This window comes from Daucus carota, chromosome 6, assembly GCF_001625215.2.
Source record: "Daucus carota subsp. sativus chromosome 6, DH1 v3.0, whole genome shotgun sequence".
NCBI classification, from domain to species: Eukaryota; Viridiplantae; Streptophyta; class Magnoliopsida; order Apiales; family Apiaceae; genus Daucus; species Daucus carota.
Window position 1 is genome coordinate 12,083,463 of NC_030386.2, and position 22,482 is coordinate 12,105,944.

The window sequence follows — 22,482 nt, forward strand, 5'->3', positions numbered from 1 at the left end:
AATTTAATAATATTTTATTATAAATATATAATTTAGAAGACAAATCAAAAATAGATTTATAATTAGTACTTAATAAATTTTTGAATGATTCTATACAAATACACCGCAAACAGAAGAGTAGTTGACTGTATTAATTACCCTCCGTCCCTTCCATTTCTTTACACTTTCCTTTTTGAGGTGTCTCATCCAATTCTTTACATTTCAAAACTTACTAAATATGGTTAATGGGTCCCACCACTTCTTCACTTTTCTTTCCTTTTCACACCACTTTTACTCCACTATCTCCTTTTTATACATTAAAAATTAGTGGGTCCCACCACTTCACCCACTTTTCTTTCTCTTTTCAACTACTTTATTCATATTTTTTAACCTCCGTGCAGGGTGTTCCAAGTGTTCAACGGAACAGGGCCCAAAAATTTGAGGCCCTTTTTTTAACTTATACACATAATATACACTGTTGGAAAAAAAGTAATTATAATTTAATTTTAAAAAAGAAAATTGCAGATAGAATAAAGTTTAAAAAATAATACATGCTAACGAATTATCAATTATAATTATAAGTAAACTTAAAACATGTTATATTGATCTTAAATATTAAAATTAATCATAATAATTTAATATAAACTACTAGTCTTACTTATTTCATTAAAATATAATACAACCGTGAGCACTAGGGTTTTGTAGACAACTTCTACATTTTATCATTTTTTTAGTAATTCAATTCTAGGTGATTAATTTATTTTATTTTATAACTACATGCAACGTTTACATATTAAATGAAAAATATTAACTTATAAAATTAAATTAATTAAATTATATATTTATATAAAATTTAAATAGTCTTACATATATAAATTAGGTTTATGTCATTGTTTTTTCGTTTATAATGATTACATCTTATTAATTATGTACTTGTAATTTATCTCTTGATTTTCGATGTATTTAAATTATATTATAAAAGAAAATATTTAGTTAATTAATGTATTTTATTTACTTTATTATTTTATTTTATTTTAATTGTAGGGCACTATTCTAAAATTTTGTATAGGGCACGTAAAATCTCAGGCACGACCCTGCCTCCGTGCCCAACCCATTCGATAAGAAATGGGAGGGACGGAGGGAGTACTACTTGTCCTGTGCCTGAGTAGGGCACAGGTTAGCCACTCCCATATATGAATAATATGGCTGGGTCAAAGACCCAAAAATACTACTTTTAGACTAATGGATTAGAACATTTAGAAACCAAATAAGTTTTAGACTATTCCAATAATAATTTGCTTACAAATTTTAAACACAAAAATAATTTAGTCATTTAAAATGAACAAAATGTCTCATGATACCCGTCTCTTGTATTCGAATATTACTATAGAAAGATATATTCTCTCCGTCCAGACATGTTTTTTATATTAATTTTTTGCACGTATTTCAAAGTTTTTATAAAGTATAGTTTCATAATATTTTTTGAATTTTTTTTGTTGATATCTAAACTTTTTCCCAAATATGTATCGCAAATGAGGGAGTTCAATAAAGATAAAAATTAAAAAATTATAATAAAATTATATTTTATATAGGAGTTTCAAAATACGTTCATACCGTGAATGTAAAGAGGACGGCATAAAATTAAGATCTTAAAAAAAGTGCAGGCTAACGGTTAAAGTTTTTTTCTGCTTTAACAATAGGGAAAATAAATTCTTTTACCACTCAATTTATTGTGTTTTTAGAAATTTACCACCCAACTAAATTTTTTTTCCTTTTACTCACTAATGTTAGGTTTGGATTTTTTTTAGCCACCAACTTAGGTTCGGATTTGATTACAAGCATTATGATAATTTTATTTGTCACTAAACTTATTGAGTTTTAAGAAATTTTAAATACTCAACTATAATTTTTTTTTATTTTACTCACTAATGTTATTTTCATTATTTTTGTCACTGAAGTTAGGTTCAGATTTGATTATTAGCATTACATTAATTCTGTGTAGCATTATTAAAAAATAATGGTAGTCTGTAATATTTTGATTATTTGGTATATGTCGGTATCTTTATGTATTGTACTTTTTATGTCTCCAATGTCGTTTACCTTGGGTGATAAGAATTTTAAACGCATTTTATGGCTTTTAAAAGATGTAGTTTTATAAATAATTTTACTTTTTTTTCCGAATAAAAATTCAGCATTTGAATTTTTAACCAAAAAAAAATCCCAAAAAAAAGTTATGAAACTATGTTTTATAGGAGTCTTAAAATACGTGCTAAGCAGTAGAAAAAACTGTAAATTAATGAGAGGGACGGATGGAGTATTAATAATAAAATGATGCATTATAATGGACAATCATCGAAAATTAAGTTAACCTCTCTATATATTTATCTTGAAAATTGTAATAAGATAAAGTTATTAAAATTGATGAAGATAAATTTGATAGAGATCTTATACTGAACTAGTCGATTGAAACTTTAATAGCGAAAATGATGCATCATATCACTCAATTACATTTTATCTTATCAAGGAGGATGAATTGTTTGAAGTCATTGATTTCATATTCATGATTTATTGAATTTTTTGAATTCTAATTACGATTTTTCTTGGTTTTAATATTTCATCGGCTCATTTTTATATTATTATTGCTATATATAAAGATATAAACAGACGACACATCATCAAAATATTACATATTATCATAATATATAAATGATGTTACAAAAATTATCATAATGCTAGTAATCAAATCCGAACCTAAGTTGATGGCTAAAAAAATATTCAAACCTAACCTTAGTGAGTAAAAGGAAAAAAAAATAATTAGATGACAAATTTCTAAAAACACTATAAGTTGAGTGGTAAAAAAATCTATTTTCTCCCGAAAAAGACGACAATTTTGTAATTGAAAAAGGGCAGGCTGTATGGGACTCTGGGGAGTATTATTTTACCTGAAAAGATTTTTCAGTTTTCGACAAGTCTGAAAAAAGTATTTGCTGCAAGAAAAAAAATAAGATTCTCTAGATGTCAACCAATAAACATGTGTTGCCATCATCTACTCAGGGTTTCCATTACAACCTCGGCAGCAAACATCAAGTAATCTCAAGTTCAAACTCCCAGTAACCTACTGTCAGTGAATCATTGAAATCTACTCTTTTGTTGTGTTTAGTTCTCAGCAGCCTCCACTTGACTTGGTCAACCTATTCTCCAGCTTCATTTCCTATGCTTCCATGGTGAAGATTGATCAGCAAATCCCTATGGGAGTAGAATCATTGCGTACCGAGTTTCGGAACATACTGAACAAACAAGTCGAAACTGTCAAGGCCAATCACTTCACCGATCGGAGCTCCACTGCTTTTTCCAGCACAATCACTGATAGTTTCAGCTTTGTGGAGTCTCTGGACTCTCAAAACAATGATCAGTTCAATGAGCTCCGGAGAATTGTCCAGGATTTGGATTCTCACGGCTATAATATCGGAGAATATGTCGAATTCTACAAGAGTTCCAGGAGGTTTATACTTGATGAGAAGTTCAGGGGCTTTGGAATTGGAAAATGTAGCATTGATGATGTCAGAACTATGGACTGGGAGATGCTTGATCCGAAGATTAAGTCGTGGAATAGAGCGGCTCGGTTGTGTTTTAAGCAATTGTTTGTTAGGGAGAAGGTGTTGTATGAGCAGATTTTTGGGGGTTTGAGGTGTTTTGAGTATGATGAGGGCTTTTTAGGTATTGTTTGTGAATTTGCTTTGCATTTGATTCATTTTGCACAGGGTATTAGTTTTACTCAACCGTCGATTATGAAGTTGTTTGAGGTTTTAGATGTGTATGAATCGTTGTCCAATAGGGTATTGCCCACTCTGAATGCTGTTTTTGTTTCTAATTTATCTGAATCTGTTTCTGTTTGTAATAAGGCTGATCAGACAATTGATTTGCTTGCTAAATATATTAGGAAAGTGCTTCAGTTATTTGAGTCTTCTGTGCTTCAGGAGAAGTCGAATATTAGTGGTTCTGGAGGAATAATTAAGTTAACTGAGTTTGCTATGAGTTATGTTACAAGCCTTGTGCAGCACAAGGAAGTGTTGGTCAAACTTATTGTATCTCAGCCGACAACAAGTATGGAGATTGATGATGATTTGGTGTATTTGGAGGTTGCTGGAAAAACTCCGTTTGAGCTCCATGTGATTTGGATTATCAGAATTTTGAAGTATAACTTGAAGGGCAAATCTGAGTTCTACAAAGAAGTGCCTTTGCGTTTTTTGTTCATGATGAACAATGTAAACTATATTGTTCAGAAAATTAGAGGGCATCCAGAGCTGCAAGAAATTGTAGGAAGAGAATATATCGACAGACTAAGCAGATATGTATCAGAAGCTGCAGATAGCTATAAAACTGTATCCTGGGGTGGAGTTCTGCATTGTTTAAGAGATGAAAGTCTACAGAAAAGGTCTCTTTGTACCTTCTGGTTGTCAAAATCTACATTAAAAAACAGGCTCAAAAGTTTTAATGCTGCATTTAATGGAGTTTGTCAAGATCAATCCACTTGGGTAGTCCAGGATGCAGAGCTTCGAGGGGAAGTCCATAGGTCAATACTTGATGAGCTGACTCCTGCCTACAATTCCTTTTTAGGGCAAAACAGGAGCCTTTCTGGCAACCCAGTGAGACACATCAGATACACGGTCAATGACCTGGAAGGTACAGTTCATAATCTTTTCGTGCAACGATAGCTCTCTAAACGTTTTTGAGGTAAACCTTATAGTTAAGGAGTCACGGTTTCAGCAAATTCTTTGGTTTATTGATCAGTGTTACATATCATTATATAATTGTAAACAAATTGTTGTAGAAAATTGACATTATGTAGTTCCACAATCATCCAAGTTTTGTTGTTTCAACTTCCATACATATTTTATCAGAACTATTCAGTGGATCTGAATACTTTGGTTGGAAAGAATGAGATTTGAACTATATATTGGTTAGATGTTCATACTGTTCCTGCATCCTTCATTGCATATTTAACTACCTAAACTAGAGTTTAACTCCATCTTTTGAAATTGAATGATACATTCTCCCTCATACTCATTTTCTTCCTAAACCCTATCATAGAAAATTTGCACTAATTGCTTAGCAATAAAAAGGTTTGCACTATATATTTTCAATGTATTCCCTCCCACCTCCATTGTTCATTCTAATTTCACTCCGTTCCATTATCCCCACCAAACAGAACATTAGAATTTTAACGTAATGACCTTTAGTTTGAAAGTGGCCCTTCGAGGTATCGAAGTACCAGCTTAGCGCGTCAACAGACTAATGTCACAAAACGCAGAACTAAGAGCTATATATAATGGTTTGTTGGTCTAGCCAACTAGCCTCAATCTGGGGTTGGTTACTGTAAATGTAAATGTAGATGGTTCAACTCGGGGTTCAATTAGCCAAGCTGGTATTGGCTTTTTAATTCATGATAACTTGGGCCAATGGATTGCGTATTTGCAGGGTGTATAAGCTCTGCAAAGACGGTTTCTACAGAACTTTGGCTTCTGGATTTGCAGATTTACAGGTTGTATAGGCTCTGCCAATATGCTTTCTACAGAAACTTGGGCTATCTGGGGGGGGGGGGGGGGGGGGGGGGGGATAGATTTAGCATGGAAAGAAATTAGGCCAAATAGTATTTGCTGAATCCGATTCTTATGGTTGCACTGTTGCAGTGACACTTATTTATGAAGGTGTTCGCTGACCACTCTACAATATTGGTTCTGAAAAATTCGGGAGTATATTAGATAATTATGACAAGTGTGAGTAAATCCATATGGCAACCAACAAGCTGATTGCTTAGCAAGGGTTGAGCCAATGCTTGTCGTTGCACTGCAACTCTATATGAGCCTCCAAATGAATTGTAATCTTTCTTCACCAATAGGTAGAACCTGGCCCGGACTGATGATTGTTTAGTTTCAGGTTTAACCCTCCGGTGGAGGCGGTTTTGTTTAGGAAGGACTTGACCTTCCCTATAATGGTAATATAGCCAAGATAAGTTCATCCTTTCCTTGGGATTTTGTACACTTCAGGATCCTACAACTAACACAGAGAGTCAGTTAGGGATTAAAGTAAACAGTGTTACTTCAGCAGCTTATCTTCTAAGAAGAAACTTATTATCCAGTAGCATCTCTGTCGAGGTTAATTAAAGACAACACAGATGCAAAATGATGTTTTGTTTTCTAAAAAATACAAACTAATATTTAATTAGAAAAATAATTTTTTTTTATCACAATTATCTTATTCAATAAAATATTATTACTAACGTTAATGTTAGAAAGGTTTGTGATTTTTGTATTTCATTAAATTTTATGATGTCTTAAAAGGACCTACATGAAATATACTCCCTCCATCCGAAATTAGATGAGCTCGTTGACTTTGGGCATGCACTTTAAAGTTCATTGACCGCATAACTACATTACTAATTTTTAAAATTTTATTTTTACGAATAAAAATTTAAATATGAAATTTTTATTTACAAGAAAAAAATTAAAAAAATAAATTTCAGAACTAGACGCACCTTAAGTTACGTGCCCAAAATCAACTAGCTCATCTAATTTGGGATGGAGGGAGTAATAATTTTACTGATGTGTACATGATGCGGTGTGTATATATACACATATCTGTGTGTATTATCTGGTCATGTATATGTGACGAGGTCACTATAATTTGGAGAAAAATTAAATTAAGATCTCACATGCCTCCATATATCAGTGACTTATAACATGTCTGCTTCTTTAATCCATTTCGATACTTACGATTTTTTATTTTTTGAAAGAAATACTTCCGATTTTTCTTTCGATGAATCATGACTGCACGGAGAAACGCTTTATTTGTGTTGGAATCTGATTCCAAACTGAGCTTAAGAGATGTTCTAAACTCTACATGTACATTTCGAAATTTCGCAAGAGTAAATATACTTATCGTACCAGATTCGATGATTACGAGGGAAGTGATAGCTGTGCTTGATTCCGTGTAGTTTACATGCCACGAGTATATTAACACAGTCGTGGGAAAATTAACGGGCAATTCATACAGCAACAACCCTGCACCATATCTCAACCAAGTCAAAATATTGTACATCTCAATCATCAGAAAATAATAGAGGTATATAATAAATAAAAAACGTGTTTAAAAACTAATTAGGTATAGTGTGAAATCTTTGCTCATAAATATAAAAGTACCACCATATATCTAGCAATTAATATTCTCACACCCAATCCAATAATTAATACTCAAATTTTACATAGGTTTACTTTTACTTTTTGGCATTTAGTTTAAAATATATTGATATCATACCCATAAAATTTATTTTTTTTTAATAAAATAAAATACTAGATTTTTATAGAAAATAATTTGTAAATTATCTGATCAATATACTACAAGATAATGAATGCGTATAAATTAAACCCGAATATAATTTTAAAACGGAGAGAACGCTATAAAGGTTGGATTTTACACACTTGGTCTTTCTTTTTTGCACACATTATTTGCTCACGACGTTCTTATATAGTATTATTTACACCTGTAGATTCTATTTTCACTCTCATATGACAGAATCAAATCTGTTAAATAATCCTATATATCTTCATATGTTTATTGAAAATCCAATTGCCGTCCTGTTGAACCTGCTGAGCTCAGGAAAAAATGATTAAATTATGTTAATCGATTGATTATATTTTTTCGAAAATATACAGTTATGCCAATGTCTTTTTAATTTTAATAAATCGATTGCACAAACAATACATGTTTTTATTAGATATAATTTTCATATTCCATATTTATTCGTTTCCAAGAAAAAAATTATTATTCATCTTGAATTTACTTTATCACTTTTATTAAATGATTAAGAACCAAATGATTTATGAAGCCCGCAAGGGTTGGTTCAGCTGGTTAAAAAAGAGGACTTGTAGTTCGACTGCCGAAGGCAGAGCGACTGCGGATTCCAACGTAAAAAATAAAGAATGAAATAATTTGTGCATGTGTAATAATAAAATCACGATATAAGTAAAAATATACTTCCTCTGTCTCATTCATTTGTATACAGTTTCTTTTTTGGGACGTCTCATCAAATGTATACATTCCAAAAATACTAGTTTTATTATCTCAAATCTATTATTAAATATAAATGGATCCCATCACTGTACCCATTTTTCATCTAATTTTACTCATTTTTTATATTTTTTCTTGGTCTATGTGTCCCAACCATTTGTATACAGGTGAGGACGGAGGGAGTAGTATTTATCGATTTGGAAGGAATTTCAATTTCGAATCAAAATTTGGACACATATAAAATCCAAATCAAATCAGATAGGGGTGGCAGTTTCGGATAACGGATCGTGTTCGTGTCAGCAATCGGGTCGATTTCGAGTCGATTTCGGGTCAAGTTAATATCACTTAAATTGAATAAAACTGAAAATGGAAGTTATTAGAAGCGAAATTCTAATTTCGGGTCATGTCGGATCTATTTCGTGTCAAACGGGTGATTTTCGGGTCATTTTCGAGTTTCGTCTCAATAAATCGGGTTGCGGGTTCAGGTCGTGTCTGATATTGCCAGCCCTACCACCAGAAATGTTCACCATTCTTAATTCTAATAATATTACTACTAACTCAATTAAACAATAGATTATGTAAAAATTATCAAATTTGGTAGCATTACGTGGCAGAAGCGTTGGAGCACGCCATAGTTTAAACACAACTTTACACTTTGTTGTGTGTACATCGCTAGGACAAGTCATCTCCACAATAAACAACTGGCAGTGGCAGCCATTGCCCATAAAACCAAGTCAAATGACAGCGTAGCGTAATTTATAACACTAAACCACCAATCATTCCACATCTCTTGTGCCTTTCTTTCCTCTCTACAAAACACTCATCTCTCCCATTCTTTCCCTGTCAAAACTCCAAACCATCTGCTACAAACCATTTTAACTCGGATAAAAATTCCCTAAAATTTCAGAACTCTATGTCTGCAGTTCTAGCCCAAGCAATGACGGAATCAACTTCGAAAATCGCGGCCCAAACGGACGTAGAGCTCATAAAATGCGAGTGCTGTGGACTAACAGAGGAGTGCACCGCAGCGTACATAAGCACGATTCGCGAGCGGTACGAGGGGAAATGGATTTGCGGATTGTGCGCAGAAGCTGTAAATTACGAGACTAGATTTTTGAGCATCGAAGAGGCGTTGGTTCGACACATGAGCTTCTGCAATCAGTTTAAATCCGCGGCTCCTCCTCTGAATCCTGCCGTGCATTTGATATCTGCGATGACACATATTTTGAGACGGAGTATGTCGCCGAAGAAACACGGGAGATTGAATCGGGGGACGAGTGAGCCTGTTCTGTCTTCGCTGTCTTTGCTTGATCAGAGCCGTGAAATGGATCTGTCGGAACAAGCGAGAACAGAGCTGTGATTTGTATGTGTAGCTTTTGTTTTTGTTATCGGAACATGCATGCGTTCCGCATGTTTTCTTAATAAATTATCAAATTTAGCGTTTATATATCATCTTACAAATACGTTTCTCCGGTCGTGTATACAAGTGAGTTCACCGACGTCCTCTTAATTTAACGTAAAATGTGATGTTTCGTAATCTTTCCCCAGCATGCTCTTTACGAATATTTTTTTAAAATTTTTTCTGAATAAGAAACTTGATGTTAAAACTTTTATTCAAAAATATTTAAAAAAATATTACGAAACTATACTATATTTTACGAGAGTCTCAAAATACATACAAATAGTGAACAGAAACAACATGGTAAAACGGGAGACTATAAATTAGTTGCTTTAGGGTAACAAGTACAAGATGGAAACAGGGGTCGCAGTATCAGACACGACCCAAAACCCGACACGAAATCGACCCAACCTGAAACCCGATTTACTGAGATAGAAACCCGAAAATGACCCCAAAATCACCCGATTGACCCGAAATTAGAATTTCATTTCTAATAACTCCAATTTTCAGTTGTATTCAATTTTAAGTGATTTTAACTTGACCCAAAATTGACCCAATTACTGACACGAACACAACTCATTACCCGAAATTGTCAGATGAAAATATCGGTGCCAATGTACCGTGCTAATAATAAATGGCGGAGGGGAGACTCATGGCGGCAAGTATAAATTCTCTGGAGCCTATAACTAATACTGTACAAAATATGTCCGAATACTAATTCTTTTTATTGTCGTGACTTGGTGAAAGAAGTTTCTTTAGAAACGAACCTTTTTTATCCTCAGAATCACATCTAGATATATGCCTGTCTCGCTATCTTTGATTGCGATTGTAATGCCTAGTCATTATCCCTATCCATGATTTGTTGTTATTCATTATGTGCACATGCATATTAGGTAGCCATCGTGAATACTCTTGTTCCCCGATTTTTTTTATTTTGACATTTTACATATAAACGTTGGAAAGTATAATTTAACCAATATGTTTTAAAGTTTCAGAAAAGAGACAAATATCCTGGAACTAATAAAATACCTATAATTACAAGTTATATTTGTTGTTTAAAATTTAACACAAGATATAAAAACGATTGTAATTCGGGAACCATAATTTGGACCGAGCTTAAAATATTTATGTGTGTATGTAACATCAACATTTTTTTTCCATTTATTAACTGGCTCTTCGTATGACATTGTTATTTTAGTCATTTTTATATTTAGAAGACACGATTATATTTTTGAAATTTGATATGAACTAAAATTATCAATTTATAAATTATAAATGGAATCATTATCTTTAAACTCAACAAAAAATTTAGTCACCAACTTGTGAATTTTAAACTATAACCATCATTTTGGAAGTGAATACTGTAATTCTACACGTTTTATTTTACTCCATATCGCGTAATTGACATACACAAGTACACACGTTTCTATCCCTCCGTGAGAACACCACATATCACCAGCTGCAAAAGCTGGGTCTCTCAATAAACAATAGATTAGGGGTTCAAGTAGTGTTACGACTTATGTGTGCGTGAGAACTTAATTTTCGACAATGTATAAAATGAGTTTGTTGTTAACAATTTTATTTTAATGGTCATTTCATATTGCTGGAAAATTAAGTTCTCATAAAGAAACCTTCAAGTAGAGCTGTTCACGAACCGAGCCGAGCCGAGTTTTGACCGAACCGAGCCGAGCTTTAATTTTTTTTCTGACGAGCCGAGCCGAGCCGAGCTTTTTAATCGAACAAAAATTGTGTTCAAGCTCGGCTCGTTAACTAACGAGCCGAACACGAGCTTGTTCGCGAACAAATACGAGCCGAGCCGAGTCGAGTCGAGTCGAGCCGAGCCAGAAAAAAAATAAGGACAAACCGCTAGTTGACTCTTAAAATAGCTAACCTAATAATTTCAATTTTTTTGAAACTTTGTTTATATCACTAAAATGTATATATGTTAACATCCATACAGTTGGATCGGTAAAAAATATTTTTTAAAATATTGAAACACTAAATTAGGATTAAACACTAGTTAGCGGTACTAGTCAAACTTCTACTAGCCTGTTAAAAACCAAATAAAATTATTATTTTCTAAAATTTTGTTTACATCACTAAAATATATATATATATATTATGTTGAATTCTGAGTCCAATAACATATATAAATTATAAAAAAACCCCGAAAATATTACATTTTTTCGAGCTTTAACGAGCCGAACTCGAGCCGAACGAGCTCGAGCCGAGCTCGAGCCGAGCTCGAGCCGAACATACTAAAAGCTCGGCTCGAGCTCGTTTACTTAACGAACAATTTTTTGTGTTCGAGCTCGAGCTCGTTAACTTAACGAGCCGAGCCGAACGAGCTCTTAACGAGCCGAGCTCGAGCTTGTTCGCGAACAGCTCGGTTCGTTAAACAGCCCTACCTTCAAGTGCCAACAACAAGAGGAAAACAATTCCTATCAATGTGCAACCAAGCACAAGAACGGTGGAAAGCCTTGCATTACTTAAGCCTATTGCGTAGTTTCATAATGAACAGAAGAGAAAAGAAAAGACAATATCATTTTTTTTATTTAATGGGAAACCTTCGATGTATCCAGCAGCGGATAAAATCATAGCAAGTATACAAGACTGAATACAGATTATGCTTCAAAGGAGGGAACTAGTCTCGTCTTTGTGAGAACATCCATCACGAGGAAGCTAGCAACCAACTCCGATGTAGGCAAATCAGCTTCAGCATACTGTATCCACCCCTGCATAACGAAGAGCAAATAAATCAGCTCAATGGATAATGCAACTCGTGTTCCTGCAGTCACAAAACATACCTTGAGAAAAGATAATATACTAGCCAAAGTTAATCCCTTGAGCCAGTGGCAACTCCTGTCCATAATTGATAGTACTGCCGGAAAAACAAGACGTAATTCAACAAGTCAGCAGACATCAAATATATTTCATATTCCACTACTAATTCCAAGGAGCCAATTGAGTTACCAAGTCGAACGCCTCATGTACTGTTTCCATGAATCACTTCCAGCTTCACGTCCTCCCCCTGTAGCCTTTTCACCACCAAAAGCACCACCGATTTCAGCACCATTTGTTGGTATGTTTACGTTGACAATTCCACAGTCACTTCCACGAGGCCTGCATCAGATTAGAACATCTTAGCACTTGGTACTTGGTAGTGGTGACCTGACATACTTCTTAACTTCAAGCCACATTTTGTGCAGGAACATAATTATAAAGCAGTTCTACTTATGAGGCAGAAATGTGAGATATGTTTTTACAGTGCCGGATATCATTTGTAAGTTTCTGTCCCAGCTCATATCTTGTGAGATTACATGGTAGAAAAGACTGTGATGCTGATCATAAACAAAACAGAACAGGAAAGAGATTGACATTTTAACTAAATGATATACAATATACTCACCCAAGCCATTTGAATATAATTTCAGGTTTGTTGGTGAATATTGAACTACTCAGCCCCTGTGGTACTGAGTTGTTTATCTCAATAGCTTCACTTAGAGTCTGTTCGATGAGGCATTTCAAAGAAAGAGAAAAAGATGATTTAGCCAACTTGTCATGAAGATACCAAATGTGCACATATATAATACATTTAGGAAATACCTTAAACTTCATAACATATAGGACAGGGCCAAATAATTCTTCCTTTACAACATCAGCATCTGAGGATATCTCCACTATTGTAGGTTGCACGAAGTTCCCTTCAGACTCTATAACTGAACCACCAGTGAGAATCTTCCCTCCCTGCAAATTTATACGTTTGAAGCTTAACCTTAGGAAGACAAGTTCAAGAAGCAAGCAGCAGCAAAACAGGTACAAACTGTTTGGCATGACTATTTAGATGTCTTAAAAAATGCTTCAGACGAGTCCAGAGTAACTTCTGAGCTTTACATAATACAAATTCTATGAACAATGGTGAACAATGTAATAAGCTGGTACAATTTTAGTTGGCAAGTCGCAAGAACAAAATACTTCAAGAACTTTACTAGAAACTTGTTTATGGGTGTTAAGAAACAATCTGATATCAATCCCATAAGAAGCACACATACATATACATGTGTGTGTGTGTGTGTGGACACACACACACACACATTGATTCAAGTGAGAACAATTGTTCAGCAATATTTCACATGTCCACACACACACACATTGATTCTAGTGAGAACAATTGTTCAGCAATATTTCACATTTTCAATGGTTTGTATTGGAGTAGTACCTATATTTGTACACACACACACACACACACACACACACTGATTCAGGTGAAAACAATTTATACGTGGAAATAGTAAGAACAATTGTTCTGCATATATTTCACATTTTGAATGTTGTCTTGTTTAGCAACAGAACAATAGTGTTCTTGGTGTTCTCACACTAAAACGTGTTCTCCATAGAGCGTGACCCTATGGGATATATTATAAGAAACTCTTGCGCATTAATTTAAGATATAATTGCAAATTAATAATGGTCTAGAATGTAAAAGACAAACTTTAGAGTAAAAGTCACGTGCCTGTGACTTGATGATATCGATTCCCTTCTTGAAACTTTCCCTCGAAGTAGTAGTATGCAGTGGCCCGAGCAATGTCCCTTTTTCTAAAGGATCACCAATTTTAACTTGTTTGTACACTTCCAGTAGTTGTTCGAGAAAACTCTGATATATACTTTCGTGAAGAATCTACATTCCAATTGATGAAAAAAAATCATAATTACATACTGGTAAATTCTATTTTTAATTAATCCTCTGACATCTATGTGATTGTTTCCACATTCATGTAGCAATAATGTGAAATCACAAATATAAAATTCAGGAAAGAATATGAGAGTAAAACTTTATTTGATAAAGTGTACCAATCTACGGCATGTTGTGCAGCGCTGACCAGCTGTACCAACAGCAGCAAACAGAACAGAACGTACAGCAAGTTTGATATCGGCATCATCCATGACTATGATGGCATTATTGCCACTTAATTCAAGCAGGCATTTGCCATACCTCTGATTCACTGTTTGTTGAACCATTAGACCCACCTACAATTGAACATGTGGGATGATATAAATCTCTATAAAACTAATACTTCAGACATTTTCCGTAAAGTACGATCTCTTCTAAAGGCATAAATACAAGACATATATCAGTAACACGTTGCCTGTTTTGACAGGATATTACTCCCAAATACCACTGCCAAGGGCCACAGACCTAGTACAAATAGGCTAATTGTTCTATTGGGACAAACTTAAATCAAGATATTTAATATGTGCCTACAAGAAAGGACAACAAGAAGGGAGAAAATCAGAGATGAATTCTTATTGACAAGTGCTATTAACTACAAGGAGAAAAATACATGCTGGTGGAAATAAAGGAGCCAAAAGAGACATAAAAGCTATACAGAACTCAAACGTGAAGGACATAACTCCCTCCATTAGTAGGAAAAGAACTGAAAACGAATTATTTGAGAGGAAAATAAGTAGAAATTTGATTAATTGAAAACTTGATAATTGTTCATGTATTAAAAGCAATAATGATAGTGAAACCCTTTCTTTTCCGAGGCGATGTTTGAGATGACTCAAACCTGAGCCCAAACTATTGTTGATGGTGAAACAGTTCAAAAAGACTTAAGAGTTGAACTCATATATCAAAAATTGCTTACACCATTACACAAAACTATAACAAGTCGAAATATAATATTAGATCAGAAAACACAAAAAAAATTATTTTAAGATATCATATAAATATATAATCATGTATCCCATAATAAGAGAACCAAATATAATGCGGGAAATAGTGTATACCTTTGAACTCCCTGTGAATGAAACCAGAGGTATGCGTGTGTCTTTTGATATAGCTTGACCAATCTCAGCACCACCGCAAAAAACTGTAAAAATTGCAGTTGGTAGATTATTCTTCTCCAGAACCTCTGCAACTAGCTTGGTCATAGCAATAGTGATCAATGGTGTCGTGGGAGCACCTTTCCTGCAGACGCAATGAAGTGAATATCCTTAGTAGCCAGCTCATTATTTAATGAACAAGAACACATTATATTCTCCAGTAGATATGAGTAGAAATATTCATATCTACTTCGAAGGTAGTTGTAGGCGTAGTTCACTTGAAAGTATTCATTGTCTTCAAGATTGTCATATACCTGGTATAAAACTTACAGATACCAGTAGCATCCAATCTATAGGAATTGATGAGCAATCAAATAATGACAACTGCTAACTATCAGAATCATACAAATACACATTTACTAAGCACAGATGCAATATGGTAATATATTGGAAAAACCGATAAAGTATTCCTAAGGTTCAATAAAACTGAAATTAAAAGAAAAAACACCATATCTGTTCTGATAATGACACAAGGGAAAATTACACATCTTGCCACTTGTATAGATGAACAACTATTTTAAGCAACATCCACACATGTTTTTACTGCACTAGACAAATCCATAGCTGGAGGGTAATGTATAGTTACACATGCACAGTCCATTTGGGATAACCAAAATTATTTGTTGCAGCAGCAGAGACTTGAGGTGATGGACTTACCACACAACACAATTGCCACAGACTAGTGCAAGGCATGCATTCCATCCTGAAGAACCAAATTATAGAACCAGTCATGAAAAGGAAACATATACAAATATTAACCTCCTTAAAAACTAATGTGTTAATGTGTTATAATACAGCATTTATGACAAAGTACATTCAGTAATTTGTTACAAAATTCAGGGAAAAATAACTCCGTGGCTTCCAATGTGAAACAGAAAACAAACAAAGAAGCTTCTTGGTTTAATTAGATTCACACTGTAAACTATAGTAAAGTGCTTACCAAGAACAGCACAAGGGAAGTTGAATGCTGTAATTACACCAACTATTCCAAGGGGATTCCACATCTGGCACCGAATAATGTTAGAAAACCAACCATAAAGAATGGCCAAAAGCATTTTATTTTCATAGTTCAAAGCAAAAGGTTCTGCGCACCTCTAGCATCATATGGTTTGGACCTGTCAACAAAATAACCATACTTGTAAGGTGAAGCTTGAGAAAAGAAGTTAAGACTAGAGAAGAGATATTGGATTTCATCTTTTTAATTGGCAGGGGTATTTAACTATGCCAATATACTTCGATTCAGTAACAAATATATATGACGTCTAGTCGTCTAGGGGGTGGGGGAGAATAATTGCTTCTCAGTTCAAATAACATTTCACTCTGGCTTAATGATTAAAACTGTACAGTGCAAAGAATAACATGTATAATCACACAATTATATATTACATTTTTAACAATATAAACAGAATAGCCAAGTGACTTACGTTCTGATGGAATAATTGATCCATTTAATTGTCGGCTCAAACCCACAGCAAAGTCACACATATCAATGACTTCCTGCAGTATGGCTCTTATTTTGTTATGAATGTTAATGGAAGCAGTGGCCAATTAAATGATCAAAATATTAAGAAAATTAAGAATTGCATTGAAGCAGGTTAACCTACTTGAACCTCCCCTATTCCCTCGGGAAGAATCTTTCCCATCTCAAGTGATACAAGTCGACCAAGTTGCTGAAGCTTGCCTCTCAATGCGTCGCCAATCTGCCTAACAATCTCACCTCTTTTTGGTGCAGGAATCTAAGGGGGAAATATAGCATTTCCAGGGAGGGAGACATGATATAAAGTTAAAAGAGGTCCTAAATTAAATCATTTTTATCTATAATACCCAAATAAATAGTTGTACATGTAGAGGATGTTCAGTTTACAATATATTCCCCTCTTAACATAATGTATTAAAAAACCCTATATGACACATATTGGCAGCGGTAGAATTCATATAATTAACTCTGTAAATGATTCGTGCAAGTGGTCACTTACTTGCATCCATATCTTTGTCGCTTCAGAGCAAGCTTGCATGCCTTCCTCATAATCCTCAAGAGAACCTTCTGAAACTTGAGCAATTGTCTGATCCAATAAGCAAAAGATGAACGTTTATAATCTTAAAATTCAGTCTAATTTGATAGCCATATGTTTAAATTCACATTTAGTCTAATTCGGTAGTCACACAATACAAGTTCCTCTGTTTCATACACCTAAATGCTACTATGCTATCAAATGGATCCAAATCAGAGCTGACTTTTAGTTTCGTAAATTAGACACAATATATTAACGTGAGACCTAGTCACTCTCTCAAAGAACTCCAAGACGAAGTTTCCCAGCCATTAAAGTTTTGTAATTGAACTTGGCTGACAAAATAACCAGTATTACAATCTTACACAACTGAAACATTCGAGGTCTGACTACTCAATTCCGATTCCTTTTCTACTTTAACCGCAACAACTCCCTCCATTCTAATATAGTTCTGAAGCAAATTGATGATCAGTATTTGAAAACAAAAATTGCAATCAATCAATCAACTACTCCGCCCTACTAAACAAATGATTTTTAACAAGACCCCATAAACTGATCTTGACTAATTTGACTAAGAGCCAGTGAAGTTTAGGACGGACCCTGATCTCTATCAAGTTAAAAATCAAGCAGATTAATAAATTAAAGCATGAAACAGAGGATGAGCAAGTAAGAACCTGATTGGTAGAAGGATTAAGAGAGGAAACAAGAGGGCCATTTCCTTTCCAGACACCATTAACAAAGCAACCAGGATTGCGAGCCTCAATCCCTATCTCACCCAGAAACTCATACTCTTTCTTAGCAAACCCCATTTCTGCACACACAACACAAACACACTATTACATAACTATGCAAACACAGATACATACATGGAGTTCATTACCAGCACAAGCACACGAGGGGCCGATGAACAAACCTTAACAACAATTGTAATAGTACTTTTTTGTGTGCAAGTGAAAGTGCTTATATAGAGTTAAGTTTGGTAATAAATCGGTACTATGTTTTATTATTTATTAATTTCTGTATTTTAATTCCTTACTTTTTCTTTTTTCTAGTACGATCAAAATTGCAGAGACGTGCTAGAAGAGAAGTGAGAAAGTGAGTTGTTCGAGTGACAGCTATATTGTCTTCTACCGGTGACTCAATAATTTAGATGATTTGCTAAATTTGGAGATATGGATCAACCAAATTTATGTATGCACATTTATTTTAATACTAAAAAAGTTTCTGTCATGTATACATATAATTTAATTTATGTATACACATTTTGTAACAATATATCAAAAAAATTATTTTTTCTTCAAATGTGTTACAACTTTTTATTTTGCAAAGTTCGATAATTATATGGATAATTTTAGTTAGGAAATTTCTAAATTCACAGCTTTTTTTTCATTTTCAGAGTAAAGAAAGATTGAAAAGACAAAACTGACACCCTTGATGCACATTAATAACCTTAGGAAAGAATTAATACGAGGATAATTTTGTATTTTCATACACTTTAGTTCTGGAAATAAGAAAAAAGTTATGAAAATAATATTTCCTTTTTTAGTTATTTTGAACTAATTGCCGAATAGTTAGTTAATTGCTTATTAGAAATTACACACCGTATAAAAGTATATGAATTTTATATATGAAAAAAATAAAAACAAATTATTTTAAAATAAGTATCGTTGAACGATGATAAAATGAATGGTAAAGATTATAAACTTCAATACTCTAACAAAAATGTGGATTATATATACTTGATCAAGAATTATACAAATAAATTTTTTATATGTCTACAAAAGATGACCCCAGTACTCTGGCATGTGAAACGATAAGATAGATATTCAACTTTGAAAATATTAAAAGTACTATATTTAGCTATATAATTATAAAATTGTTTTATAATTATAATATTGTTATATATATATATAATAAGAAAAATATTTCAGGATAAAGAGAATATAAATTATGATTTAGGTAAAAGGTTAGTCGTAATTCCATTAGATATTCAGAGGGAACAAATATGAAGAAGGCCGTGAGGCCCGTGACATGTGACGACAGCCGGACTGGCATGGGCTCCCATCTGCTTTGAGTACAGATCCAGTTGTTTACTTGTAAATTATACGTGATGTTGGGATTGTGGGATAATGCAGATGATCATTATACTTTGATAATATAATTTACATGATCTTGTGCATGATAAAAGGGAAGGATAATGTTAATTTAAGGTTGTAACATTATTTTCTACGCCTATATCTTAATATATTTAGTATATATAGATTATAGTCATAGCGCCTATAGGTATGAAATATACGTAAATCTTATATTTATTATTAATAGAAAATATATTTATACAAATTTTCAAGTTTCAGCTCTAATGATACCACAATATTTGTAAGATAGAAAGAGTAATTTAACAAAACACAAAGATAGGGTGAAAGCTCTGAATATCACTTTGTGTGTTGTCCAAAATACCAGATGATCGGATAAAATTGTCGATCTGGTTTACATGGTGGAAATTGGAATATTAGTTTATAATTTTATATGCGCATGACTTAAACAGAGCCAGAACTGATATTCAGGGGGCACAGTACGTGTTGCATGGTTCATGGGTCATTCCGGTACGATGATTCGCGAATCTGGTTCGCGGTTCGATATCTTATCTCTTTTAATGATTTTTTACTTATCGATGATTTTCATGATTAAAATATTTTACTCGAAAATAAAGAAGTAAGTTAATCAGAAAATAAATTTTAAGATTATTTAACAAATGGTAGGAACATTACATACGTATTTATAAGAGGATCTAAATCTATTTTGGGGTGTTTGGAAATTAGAGGTTTGGGGTAAAATTAGAGGTTTTGGGTGTTTTAGAGGTTTAACCATTTCAATCCGCTAATGTTAGTATTTGGTAGTTAGCGGATTGAAGCAGAGGTTTGGGCTCAAAAAGCTAATTTTCAAAAAGCTAGTTTGAGGAGTTTTTTGGGTTAGCGGTTTGGGTATGTGTCACAAAAAACTCACCAAACAGCTATTTACCAAACAGTTTTACAAGAAACCGTTAATTCAATCCGCTAGTCAAAACATCTATTTAAATCAGCTAGTCAAAACATCTAATTCAATCCGCTAACAGCTAACCGCTAACCGCTAATTCCCAAACAGGGCCTTTGTTAAAAGACATGTCTAGTGTGTCAGTTTCGTTCATTTGTATCATCTTCTCAACTCTTTTTTTTCTTATTTCTTTTACTAAAGTATGTTTGTAAAAACAATTTCAATTAAGATAGTGTCAAGTTATTTTTCTTTCTCATATCGCTTTAAGTTAAAGGTGGATCGCCAAAATCAGCAAACTTGAACGTGATCCCTGGTGATCCAGGTAGGGGTGGCAATTTCAGGTAACGGGTCGTGAGCGTGTCAGCAATTGGGTCGATTTCGGGTCAACCTAAAATCACTTAAAATTAAATAAAACTGAAAATTGAAGTTATTAGAAACGAGATTCTAATTTAGGGTCATTTCGGGTCCATTTCGTGTCAATCGAGTGATTTTCGGGTCACTTTCGGGTTTTGTCTCAATAAATTGGGTTGCGGGTTCAAGTCGGGTTCGGGTCGTGTCTGATATTGCCGCCCCTAGATCCTGGTCGAAGGGAAATCGTGTTCCGGAACATTCAGATTGATGCTTTTTATCTAGAGTGCAAGAGCATTTCTTAAGATTATACAAGCTGTAAAAATATGATACATGCACATTTTAATATATCAGAAGAGTAATGTAATTATGTGCAAAATTTTTTGAAAACAAGTAAGTGACCATCACAATTCACAAAAACAAATATAAAATTTTCAACAGCAATACATCATTCGTTTTTCTTCCAGAAAAATGAACTAATGTGCGGCGCTTAACCATCACAAATCCTAACATCAAGCGGAACCCCCACATTATGTTCATCAAATAATCGTTCATCAAATTATGTACCACTCAATTGTTCAAAGTTCAAACTGTAATTCTTGAGAATTCCGGAACCCCGAATTAACAATCTTTTTATATAAAATCACAGCAGATACAAAAAGATCAAAAATTAACAATTTATCCAAGAATCAATCAGAATATCATACCTCGAAATTTGGAAAGCAAGTCCCTTTCTATGATTCTTATAATTCAGTGGGGCTAAAAAAATTATATTGACAAAAATAATTCAGTGGGGGTTAAAACAAATATACACTGTTTTTTCGAGTTCAGGGAACTCTATCATCCCGTGGCCTCCTCTGGTTCCGCCACTGGACTTAAATGCGCAAGTTTATTTACGCATCTGGCAGATGCATGGTTAATGAAAAATATCTATTTTCAAAATATTTTTTGTCCCTCTATTTTCATGTCCATTTACACTTTCAAACAAATTTAATGATAGTTTTTCAAATCTATCCCCATAATTTCTATTTTCAAGATTTGACTTATTTAAAATTTAGTTGAATTCACGTTTTCAAAACATAAATTAGGGGTATACCACCATTTTCAAGACATTAATTAAAGATATTGAAGGAAAAAGTTTATTGATGTGTTATTTTATAACTAACCGCAAGCGCACGGTGTCTGTTGTAGTGCAGACTAGCAAATGCGGGTCGTATCCTCAAGGAGACAGATGCTATCAATTTTTATTCAGCTATATTTAATTGTTTCCAGATCAAAACGATTTTAAAAGAAATATTTTAACTAACTAATATAACTACATTAACACTAACTAATAAGACACGAAAATAAGATATTAAAAGTCCAGGGCAATCAGGTCCACCATGCTTACACAATGACCGGCTCTAAGCTAAAGCAATTAAAGTGGTCAAATAACAAGAGTATGTTAATCTCTCTCAAGCATTAACACTCTCGAAACATGCTCACACAAATAATCACTTTTAGTAATTCGATTAATCGGGTAATTAAAGCGAAGTTAATCTCTCTCGAGTATTAACACTCTCAGAAATCCAATGATGCTCTCGCACTCAAATTCAATTCTGCTAATCGTATGTGTGCCTCTAGTAGTATATCTCTCGGTAATACTCCTATTCGCAAAGAATCAATTCATGATATCGGCCGATTACACAAATCAATATTAAAACATATCAATCAGAATTACCACAACAAATCAAATCATTGTAAAATCATGCCAATATCATAGTG

General features: G+C 33.6%; 3 protein-coding genes across 6 annotated transcripts; 2 read left to right on the forward strand and 1 right to left on the reverse strand.

The window, feature by feature from the left end:
* The first annotated feature begins 3,200 nt into the window (after positions 1-3,200).
* On the forward strand, positions 3,201-4,694 carry LOC108225211 (exocyst complex component EXO70C2). The gene has a single exon (XM_017400035.2). The coding sequence runs from the start codon at positions 3,201-3,203 to the stop codon at positions 4,692-4,694; it is 1,494 nt and encodes a 497-aa protein (XP_017255524.1).
* A 4,265-nt stretch (positions 4,695-8,959) lies between these two features.
* Positions 8,960-9,406, forward strand: LOC108226706 (uncharacterized). The gene has a single exon (XM_017401702.2). The coding sequence runs from the start codon at positions 8,960-8,962 to the stop codon at positions 9,404-9,406; it is 447 nt and encodes a 148-aa protein (XP_017257191.1).
* A 2,564-nt stretch (positions 9,407-11,970) lies between these two features.
* Positions 11,971-18,437, reverse strand: LOC108228021 (aldehyde dehydrogenase family 7 member B4). 4 transcript variants are annotated; one of them, XM_017403478.2, is made up of 16 exons: positions 18,254-18,437; positions 18,015-18,151; positions 17,308-17,394; positions 16,936-17,067; positions 16,756-16,828; positions 16,424-16,446; positions 16,272-16,335; positions 15,989-16,034; positions 15,236-15,416; positions 14,297-14,473; positions 13,959-14,123; positions 13,052-13,192; positions 12,855-12,952; positions 12,419-12,568; positions 12,253-12,326; positions 11,971-12,180 (listed from the first exon to the last, which is right to left on the reverse strand). In XM_017403478.2, the coding sequence occupies exons 2-15, from the start codon at positions 18,147-18,149 to the stop codon at positions 12,272-12,274; spliced, it is 1,527 nt and encodes a 508-aa protein (XP_017258967.1). In that variant the 5' UTR covers positions 18,150-18,151; positions 18,254-18,437; the 3' UTR covers positions 11,971-12,180; positions 12,253-12,271. The 4 variants fall into 4 exon arrangements, with proteins under 4 accessions (XP_017258967.1, XP_017258969.1, XP_063935578.1 ...); XM_017403480.2 differs by having other exon boundaries at positions 18,377-18,396; XM_064079508.1 differs by having other exon boundaries at positions 13,052-13,188; positions 13,955-14,123; positions 18,254-18,395.
* Between the last annotated feature and the right edge of the window lie 4,045 nt (positions 18,438-22,482).